The 11,473-nt window shown below is 29.4% G+C and overlaps 1 protein-coding gene and 1 non-coding gene across 2 annotated transcripts; both read right to left on the bottom strand.

Annotated features, from left to right (window-relative positions):
* Positions 1 to 1,294: 1,294 nt before the first annotated feature.
* On the bottom strand, positions 1,295 to 1,367 carry TRNAV-UAC (transfer RNA valine (anticodon UAC)). Its single transcript has one exon. It is a non-coding gene; the product is annotated as a tRNA-Val (tRNA).
* Positions 1,368 to 1,833: 466 nt separating this feature from the next.
* On the bottom strand, positions 1,834 to 2,873 carry LOC125821297 (NAC domain-containing protein 43). Its single transcript, XM_049500713.1, has 2 exons — positions 2,681 to 2,873; positions 1,834 to 2,591 (listed from the first exon to the last, which is right to left on the bottom strand). The coding sequence occupies exons 1-2, from the start codon at positions 2,862 to 2,864 to the stop codon at positions 1,834 to 1,836; spliced, it is 942 nt and encodes a 313-aa protein (XP_049356670.1). The 5' UTR covers positions 2,865 to 2,873.
* Positions 2,874 to 11,473: the final 8,600 nt, after the last annotated feature.

The following is an 11,473-nucleotide window of genomic DNA, read 5'->3' as shown; positions in this document are numbered from 1 at the left end:
TGATTATAAATTTTATTTACATATGAAACAAATGGTTAGTAGATATAAATGTGGGTTGTTTTACCAAAATATAAACTAATGGATCAATTATTGTATTAAAATATCTCAAATCATGATATGAAATCACCATGTAATTCCATATCATGGTTTTTGAAGAATATGGTATCACCTCTCATGATATGGAATCATGAGATGAAATCAGCGTAAAATCGTATGTTCAAACGCTGATTCCAACTCACAATACCATATCGTGATATGATATCGCATGATCAAACATCTACTTAGTATAAGATGGTTATAAAAAGGTTTAACTATTCCTCCGATAAATATAAAATACAAGCACGCAAATCCACGTCTAGTTTTGTGAGGGGTATTGGAATTTTATAAAGTCAAAAGTACAACTGTACTATTGAAGATTGGTCAAAGTCCAAACTGTTTTTTTAATTTAAAATTTTCATATTGGCAAGGCATATTACACTATTTGAGATTCTTGTTATCTGTCAATGAAGTGTCATGCTCATGTTATTATAGAATTCCTTGTTATTAACAAAGGAAAACTTACATAAATATACAACATTAGAAAAAATATTTATCATTTATAGCAATAACATTTTATTTTCATTTGATCACTTTCAATACATTTAATTTCACAACTCTACAGAAAGAGGGGTGGGGTGGATAAAAAAAGTTGGGCTCCAATCCTTTATGATCCAAACTAAGGCTGGAGAGTGGGCCGGAAAAGCCCAATTCTGCCCTGGTCCACCCTATTTTGCCCCGGAAAAGGGATGGGGTTGTTTACATAACCTTAGAGAATACTTTTCCAGATTCCATTTTTTCCTTTTCTGATTTCAATTTTGTGTAACCTCAATTATGAACATTTTGAATTTGAAAAAAGAAAGATATATCTCATTCAAACTTCACACTGAGCTTTTGATATATGCATCCCAGTACTAATCCAACGAAGGAGGATAGTAAAAAAGAAACGGGAATTGCTTAGTTCCAAACGCAAACACAAGCATACGTAAATCACCTATTAATTAATATAGTTATCCAAGACAAGTATGTAATGTTCAATTTATGATCCAAACAAGCACATGGGTGTTTTTAAAATCATCTCGTTGACGTTTTCATAACATTGTTATTTTTTTAGAGCTATTGCTATAATCAAAATCTCCCTGATCCCCTTATCATCACCAAATGGAAAATTCGTAAGAAAAATGATAATCAATATATATATATATTATATAACAAAAATGAAAACAGCAAGACATATTTCATAAATGTTTTAAAAAAATGTTACTGCCCAGGATCGAACTGGGGACCTTTAGTGTGTAAGACTAACGTGATAACCACTACACCACAGCAACTTATATGCCTTGATATTAACTAGTTTCAAATATTATCTCTTCAATTTAAACACATGGGTGTGTTTGGTACGTAACCAAAAATATATCATCTCAAAAGCATTTGTATGTAACCTTGCAACACACTATAGGGGTTGTAGGAGTGGGATATATGGTCACGGCAAGGAGTTGGGATTGTTTGGTGGGTGAGAATTAAAGATATAATAAACATAGAATGTCACTTATAAAACTTGTTTTTCTAGAAAAAAAAATCAAATCTTTTGTCTAAACAAACATGGAAAGTGGCTTATAACATGATGATAAAAGGCACTCCAATCAGCTTTTGATAGACCAAACTTTAGTTGTGTAAAAGATTGTTACTAGATACATGATTAATTAGATTAAAAAAAATAACACATATAATTTCATGATTAAACCTTTTGACTTTAATACACAGGACATGATTATTAAGTATATATTGTTGTCATCCTCAAATCATTCCATTAGACACGTGGCATAACGAGTCATTGGTTGATGAAACTGTTGCAAAACTCCAAAGATCACATTGATCTTGTTGATAATCATGATTAGAAGTGGCAGCTCCCAAAATATTAGTATTGTATTGGTGGTCATAATCATTAATTGTTTGACCATTAAGATGTGAAGCTACAAGACGATCAACGGCAATCCAATTATTCAATCCCCCTTCACATGAATTTGAATGTCCACTTGGGGTATCTAGGTTTGGAAGTTGCATGAATTTGTCATGTAAATTAGTGTCATGATAATTATTCATCATGACATGGTTTTCTTCCTTGCATGTGCTTGATCTCATGTAATGGAGTAGTTGTTCTAAGGGTCCTTCATCATTAGGATAAAGTTTGGTATTTGAAATTGACTGACTTGTTGTCTCGAATGATTTGACATGATTTTTCTTCTTGAATATACGACAAATAACCCAACCTTCTTCTTGTGTGGAGGCAATAGTAGTAATATGATCATCGAATCTATACTCATGCATGATCCAATCAGATTTTTGGCCATGAGGTGCTCTACCTTTGTAGAAAACCAATGTCTTCCTCATACCAATCCTACGAGAATTTGAATATATGACTTTGTCACGCCCCGTAGCTTTCCAAAATCCAGCAGCTGTTGCTCTATTTGTCCTTGTACCCGTTGGATACTTTTTGTCCTTGTGACTAAAGAAATACCAATCATTTTGTGGAGTTGATCCAATTTTACACTTGTCTGTAAATTATTAGTTACACAAAAACAAAACTATATTATATATATTATTACCTTAATGTGTAAATATGTGGGGGGAAAAAAGTACAAACCTTGAATATCCCAAGGCTCAAGCTTATTGAGATCAACTTCTTGGATTACATCCAAATCAATCTTCTCATTTGCAACTTTCTTCTTCAAGTAATATTGTAATAGCTCCTCTTCTGTTGGATGAAATCTAAACCCTGGTGGGACTTGAGATTGTCCATTTACAGAAATACTCATTTCCTCTGGCATACAAATATAATTTAATTTTTTAAGTGTGGAGAGATTGAGCAACGTAACTTATATATGTCAAGAAAAAATGAAGATATGGTTAATTAAAAAAATAATTATATAACCAAAAATAATGTTGGAATGTCATTTTATGTAGTTATGGTGGGGGCAATTTTTACTATGCATAGAGAAGAGCAAGCCACCTGCATAGAAAAAGAGAGATTACTGGTATGGCCCAGAAATAGGTACAATATGTGGGATGCCACAAAGAAAGAAAGTAACAAAAAGTACCACTATATATATTAATTAGTTAGAGACTGGTAGTTTCGTGTGGTACTAGAGTCTTATAGGCTATACTTCTATTAAGGGAAAGGCTAATGTGACTTAGATTATTATATATAGAATAAGAAATTAGACATAAAAATAAATATAAAAAACCCTAACAAATAAAACTCAACTCCTAAAATTCAAATTCAAATAAATACTATTGAATTTATTTGAAAATTTTAAAGTTAAAGTTTAGAGTTGTGGTTGCAAAAAATATATTTAGAAATTGAATTTACTTTTTCTAAATGTGATTAATATTCCCCACCCTCTCCCTCCAATTTCAAAGAATTAGTAAAGTTACTCAACCTAACTAATTTTTCTAAAACATACCATCAAATTTGTTCTAAAACAGTAACATCTCAAAATAAATAGCCAGATATCATAAGTCATAAAAAAATAGTTATTTGGATGTACTTTTTCCTTAAAAAAACAAGAAATATAATTTAAATAGGATCATTTTTATAAAAATAAAAAAGGGTAAATTGAAATATATAAATATACATAATAAAAATGAAAACAATTTTTTTGATATTTTCTAAATTCCAAATATAATTTGACCAAATTCTGATTTTTAATTAAAATGAAAAAATAATTCCAACAAAAAAGAGAATGATTTTCATGACCAAAACAAATATTTCAGTAAGTATTTTAATTATTAAAAATGCATGAACCGTTAAAAAATAAATAATAGGTGCATTACTGTTTTTTGATAATGATAAAAGCAAAATAATCAAAAACAGAAAAGAAGAAGAATATCAAATGACCATGATGATTATTGGAGTTTTGGAGGCACTGAGCTTTCAGAAGGCCCTTTGAGATCTGTTAGAGGAAATATATTAATACTGATAGGATGGAGATAGTTGGATGGTATTGATTGATCTAGGTCAGATTTTAGGTCGATTTCATTTAAATTCAGTATTTTAACGTAATAAATAAAGTTATATATATATATAATTTTGAGAAAATTCAGTTCATGTCGATCCCCTTGTAGCAAAAAAAATTCATACAAATACTCTCTTATTGATAATAGTGATAACTATCAATCATTGAAAATTAGGTCTAAGAAGGTTACTAAAATATACTTGAAACTGTAGAGACTCATAGTTAAAGCTTCTAGATTCTCTATTATCATCCATCGACCATAGTGAATGGAGGAGAGGTCACCCTCCATTAGAATCAACTCAACAATCGTAAAATGGGAAGGAGATCTAGAATTTCGATTTCATCGGAACTCAACACATAAAGATGGTATATTCATATTAAATGATATCATTATAATATTCTAAGTTATTCAATGATACATGGTGATATTACCATATTATATTCATATATTATCATGATATTAAAATAGTGTAATTGAGTAACAACTATTATTTCACAAAACCAATTCTCAATCTTTAATGTGGAACTTCTAAATCCTTAATGATACGGTAACATACTGTTATGATATCATTGAAGAACAACCATATATTTGAAAAAATTGCGCAAATGATATCAACCATATATATATATATATCATAAAGATTTTTCTAAGTCAGTCGATGGTACATGAATGATACCACCACAATATTGATACTGAAATGATTTAATTAAGGAATAACCATTGTTTCACCAAGTCAATCATCAATCATTAATGAGGCGCTTCTAAAATCTTCAATGATAACATAACAATATATTGCATAACACGAAATTGCACAAATACTAAATGATACTATCATAGTATAAATATTACGTGATGATATCATAAAGGTTTTCCTAAGTCATTCGATCATACGTGAATGATACTACCACGGTATATTCATATATTATCATGATACTAAAATTGTATAATTGAGGAACAACCACCCTTTCACCAAGTCAATCCTCAATCCTTAATATGTATTTGTGTGTACCAAATAAAGTAAAGGCAAATTGGGCCTAGGTTAGGAAGGGGGTACGTCGTGTAACGGTTGAAGATGAAGGAAGCTGATGATTGGAACATGTCAAAGGAATAGGTCCAACGAAGCTGACTAACGAGTCTATAGCAAGTGCTGAAGATGAAGGAAGTTGATGATTGGACATGTCCAACGAAGCTGACTACAAGTTTACAGCACTGCTGTAGAATTAGAGTCGCACTAGAATTAGACTACTTATATTAATTAAAATTATATTACGACTAGGATTAGATTACGACTAGGATTATATTCCAACTAAGATTAGATTATTTATAATTATTTTATTATTATAGTAGTAATAGGTATTGTAATAGGACTCTAAGTATAGTTAACTTAAGACTCTACAATTCTCTCCCTATATAAAGAGTATGTACTTAACAATTTTAAACATCACTACAATTCTTGATTTCTCTAATCCATTTCTACAGTAACTACTTGGGCTAACAGGACATAAAGCGAGTTAATTAAGAAGGATAAACTACCTTATTAGACATACATCACTACTATATATACTAATATTATCTTTACTTTCAAACAATTACATATATTATCACTTTTAATATTTTATACCATATATTAATATATTATTTGAATATACAATTAGATTATTAGATACCCACATACCTTAAAACTAGGATTAATTAATTATCTGCTTACTTAACTCTTTTACTCCAAATCAACCACTATCTCTTAATTCTCCCTCCCATATTTATCACTCAATTATGTCTCCTCCTTTATGATTCAGGAATTTCATTGTACAATTTCATTCCAACAATAGTTAATCTACTCTCTTCTTCTCAAGATATCATCACCATGGCCGACAAATTCTCCTGAACCCAAATATTATTTTGTATTGTTCATTTATAACTAGATCAAATCAAAGTAACTGCTACAGAGAAAACTTTAATTCAGAGTGGGTCTTGATTGTTTGTCTCCGGAAGAAATGGATCTTAGTTTTGATTATGTTATGCCACAACGCAAAAGGATCAAAGGGAGTATTGTAGAGAGTTTTTGTTTGCTGGTGTTCTTCTAAGGCTTTCTTTGGTTACCGTGACATGGATTTGGTAGTACCAATATTACTTTGATATAGCCCTTGAAACATGTGTATCCAATAAGTAGTAATCTTAATTAAGATCTGAGTTGTATTTTTAGTAATGGGATGTCTGACCATATATATGTATCCACCATTAAATTTTAAATACATGATTTTTAACAACACGATGATATTAATGATACGACATATACTCTACAGTCGTGATTTGTTCCTAAATTCATGTGATTCAACTACATTTCATATTTAAATACACATAATTAAATGTATATGCTTATTATGTATTTGAGATACATGTTTTTGGATATAACGTATGAAATTTAAATACACATAATTAGATGTATATGCTTCTTCTTTTTGTATATTCCATATTTAGATACATATAATTAGATGTATATGCTTACTATGTATTCGAGATACATGTTTTTGAATATAACATATGCAATTGATACTTGATACATCAAATTAGTACTAGATACATCTAAAAGATACATGAAATTAATATTATATATATATATATAAATAGATACATAAAATTAATACTAGATACCTATAACAAATACATGAAATTAATGTTAGATACTTGTATGATACATATGAATGTACTTGCAGGACACTCATGTATCTAAGTGTTTAGTTTGTTGGATACATCATATATTGATATAGATACATCAAATTAATGAATTTATTATTTTAAGAGTAATAATTTGAAATTAATCAAATTGCATTACCAAGATATACATGTTTTTATCTTATATTAATAATATTAATGAATTTACTATTTCAAAGAATAATAAAATGAAATTAATTATCTATGTATTTTGAAAATCCTCAATTACTCCTCTAATTAAGGAAATCAGTTCCAACCAATTAATTTAAATAAATAAATTTTGTATCTCAATTTTAAAATTCGGCAGATATTGCATGTATCTCATGGATTCAGACTCATGTATCCTAAGCATAGAATATGGTACAGGAAGTAATATTTGAAACTATTGAGAATCTTAATAATTAAGACCTAAACTAGTGGGATTTATGTGGTTTGCCCAATTAAGAATAGGCTATGAGCGAGTAATTAATTTGCTTTGTTTGTCCAAAAAGTGCATTTTTTCCTATAATTTTTCAATAACTTGATTCAAATTCATAATTTAAAAATATGATAAAATGGAGATAATTATTGATAAAGATTGGCCTAGATTAAATAAAAACTCGTGATTTCTAAAAGGCTAAACTTATCAAGAAATATCTAAATTGACACCATATTCCACTTACACACTTCAATTAAGACTACCTAAACACTTATAGTAGGGTATGATTGTGTCATTTGACACCTTTTTTTTATGGGTAAACTACATATATCCCACTACTTTACATCCCAATTACTAGGAATCCCATTAGTTTTCAATATTACTTCCTATACCACTTTTTATTCCTAAGATTCATGGGTAATAATCGATTCCAATACAAGGTTGCAAGATCCGACAAAAAGAGGTTAGTCATGTTTGTTGTTTTAGTGGTTGTATCGTTACTGTGTATCTGATATTATGTGTAGAGTCATAATTTATATTGTGTATCTCGGACAAATAATTTATACCACATTATTTAAAGTAACGATCTAATGTTTAAAAGTAATGAAGATTAAATCATATGGATCCTATTATGCGTGTATCTAATATAATAATGTTGAGCAGATATATGAAAATAAATTTGCCATAATTTTATAGTGTATCTCGAACAACCAAACGACCTGAAAATAATGTAGTACATATGCATGAGAAAAATGTCTACAGATTTTATATTGTGTATCTCGTAAAAATATTATGTATCTCGAATTTGGGTAGCATATATGATTAGTTGGGCATGTATCCTTTTTTGTTGTGAGTAGCATTATAGTGAATTCAAAAAAATGTTAAGTTTCATCAGTTTGTATCTTATATATTTAATAATGTATCTGGTAGCCTCAACTATTGTAAATGAGTGCCTTTGTATGCAGTTATTTTTTGAGATGTATGTTTGAGGAGTGCCAATGGGTATTCAAAGCATCATGTTTGAATAAGACAACTATTTTTCGAGTAAGGCGTTTCAATAACGATCATACATGTCCGTTAAAGGATAAAGTGATGTCACAACGTCAAGCAATAGTTGGTTTAATAGCTGAAATGAGATACAAACTTTTTTTGTGATAGGGGAAGGAAACGTTTAATGAAGAAGAAGAAGCGGTAATGGTGGGATACGTGAGGTATCTGTTTTGGGATTGGGGAGGGAAACGGCTGAAAAGAATAAAGAGAAATTAATTTGAATTGTTAGTGTCCTACTAATTGAGGAGATGTAATTTTAAGATAATTATACATTATCATATTTAAAGGAATTGTGTATCTGATTTTTATTTTTTTTAAATATAGTATATTTTTTAAAAAGTGGTATTCTATATAATATTTTTAAAGTAGAGATAAAATATGTATATGTGGTAGTTAAGTATGTCTAGATAGTTAGTTTTTCCTTTTTTTATATATCTAATTTGGGTGATTTTCTCATCAAATAAGTGGGGTGAAGAGCAAAAAAAAAAAAAACAGATTTTTCATTTATTTATATTCATTTAATTTCCTTCTTGTTGCTTCTTTTTCTCTCTCTTCTCCGCTTAGTATTTGACCACTATCAAACTTTCCAGTTTCCATCATTACTATCTTGTTCACTAAAAAATATATATGAAATTTGTCACTATTCACTAAGAACATCTGAAATATTTTTAAATGAATTTTAAGTTTAAGAAAAAAGGTTTTTTAGCTATAAAAAAAATTTAAAAAAAATTATCCCACCTCATCCTCCATTCAATCTTCTTTTCCATCGATTACCCCATTTTCTCTTCGTAGTAATGATATGAATAAATATGATTTTTTTTTTAAAAAAATTATGGAAGAAACTTTTTGACAAGTATGTGGAGTTTGTTTAGACGGGAGGAGAGGCTAGGTAGGTGGGGTTTTGGGGTTTAGAACATATATTTTTATTGATATTTTTCCCCTCATAATTCATTTTTATTATATTATTTTGGATCAAATTATCATGTATCTTTATTTAATTTGTTATTTTGGTGTATAATGGACCAGTGTGTTACACATTCTTTAATTTTTAAAAATATAATAAATTTAATAAAATGATCAAATTAAAATCTTAAATTCGTTCCGGGACTGATCAGAACCTGCTACCTAGCTTGTCCTAGAGGGCTGCTTGAAACACAACTCCCCCACTTATTTTTCTTGTCATTTTTAAGGTCCCAGAATAAAGTAGTGAGTCTTTACTTGTCTGGTTGATAGTTCTCTTTTCTATTTTCCATTATAGGCCTTCTCATTAAAGGAGTAGCCATATTTGAAAATTAAACTACCAAAAACCAAGGAAATGCAATAATAGGCAAGACCCTTCTTCTTTCTTTTTTTTTTTTTTTTTCCTTTTTTTAAAATAATAAAAATAAAAATTGGGAAGGGGAAAGGGGATTACAATGTGGGAGAATCGAACCCTCACAAACAATATGGGGAATCTAATAAATTTTATTGTTGTCTCTTTTTCTCTATGTTTGTAAACGTTTTTCAAGTTTTTAGTATGTGATAATCAAGACAAATTCTAATAATAGATTTTTGAATATATATATAATATGTGTTATGTGTTGAGTCCCACATCACATGCAGAACAAGTTTCCTTTTGTTTTACATTATTATTTGCTGTTGTATAAGAATTCTTCCTCCTCTTCTTAATTATTGGATAAATTCGTGACACCCCACCATGCAAATTAATACAAAATTCAGTAAGATTTAAGAATAATCAACTTGATGAATAAAGATTTGTTTCCTCAAATTTTCAAAATCTGAATTTTATGACAAGTACTTTTCACAAAAAAGTAACATTGGGGAATAATATTTTATATTTAGGCAATCACTTTGAAAAACACTTCTGCAACGAGGTCAACATCAATTTATGTCTAATCAAGATATTAAAAGTGTTTATAGAGAAAAACTATTCTTTTCACGTTTCTGAAAAGCAGCTTCTACTATTACTCAAAATACTTATGTTTTCCCTAAAACAACTTAATTCTCTAAAACGACGACCGATAAAACACTTATTCTTAATTTCACTAAAAAGTTGATAAACACTTCAACATTTGTACATTCATCATACCTTGATCTATATGCTGATGCTGCCAACTTGAAAATCTGAAGAGTAGTTTGGGAGCTATGGTGTGTAAAGGGCAAAAATTAAATTTTGTCTTCCCTCTGTGGTTCCAGAACTAAACATAGTTTCCACAAGCAATAAAGACATGTATACAAATGAATTTATCATACTACACTACAACAAAAACAACTTTCAACGGCAATAAATATGCACATTAACAAAGAGTGCTAAAGTATTTATCGATATTAGTTAATTGTCATTGGATTCAATGTCGCTATAGGCTTTAGACATTTACAAAAAATGTTAATTGCCTCTAAAAAAAGCATATTTAGCTACAATTAAGTTATTGCGGTTAATTCATAGTACTCAACTCTTTAGCTAAATATGGCCATACATTTAAAAATCCACAAATTTTTGGGAGCTATTTATATGGATCATACCAATTATCTTCCCACACCCACTCGTGGACTCTTTAATTAGAATATACTTAATTAATGCACTACCCTTTTGATAGAATTTAACAATTAGAAAATACAACTTTAAATAAAATAAGAAAGACTAAATTGAATTTAATGCACTAACACAAAATAGCACATATAGAAAAAGGAAAATCCTTTCATTGGCAGTGGGTCATGCAGAAGTTAAATTATTTATGTGAGTGTTTAGCATGATTATTACGAGTTTGATAAACTAAGTTTAGCTTAAACTTTGTGGGCCAAAGATGGTAACACTCTAACAGATGAATAAAGTGGAGTATATGATTGAGCTATATACCTATAAGTTCTATTGGGAAAATTTCACGTGTAAATGCATTTTTGAGTGATCTTCCATTCACATTGCAGATATATATATTGGTACGTAGCCATGGCGGAGCCATAAATTTTATTAAGGGTGCCCAAGAAAATGGTGGGTGACTGTCAAAATAAAACAAAAAAATATTATACTATTTAGAGTTTGAACCTGGGACTCCGTCATTCAAATGGACACCTATTATCACGTCAAGTGTGTCCAACTTTAAATGTATATTCTTTAAATGTAGAATTTGACATGTATATACAACGTAATTTTTCGACGAAGAGTGTCCAATTGAATACCCTGGGATGGCTATAGCTACTCCACTGGACTAGGTAGGCCGAGATACAATTTGAAATTTATGA

This window comes from Solanum verrucosum, unplaced genomic scaffold, assembly GCF_900185275.1.
Source record: "Solanum verrucosum unplaced genomic scaffold, falcon-dt-bn FXZP01000222.1, whole genome shotgun sequence".
NCBI classification, from domain to species: domain Eukaryota; kingdom Viridiplantae; phylum Streptophyta; class Magnoliopsida; order Solanales; family Solanaceae; genus Solanum; species Solanum verrucosum.
This window is presented reverse-complemented; position numbering and strand designations above follow the sequence as displayed.

What these genes read in the sequence shown, in the direction of transcription:
- LOC125821297 (XM_049500713.1), bottom strand. Translation starts at nt 2,864, where the DNA reads ATGCCAGAGGAAATGAGTATTTCTGTAAATGGACAATCTCAAGTCCCA. An exon ending in TGAGCCTTGGGATATTCAAG is followed by an intron (nt 2,592 to 2,680) that starts GTTTGTACTTTT and finishes AATAATTTACAG; the next exon opens with ACAAGTGTAAAATTGGATCA.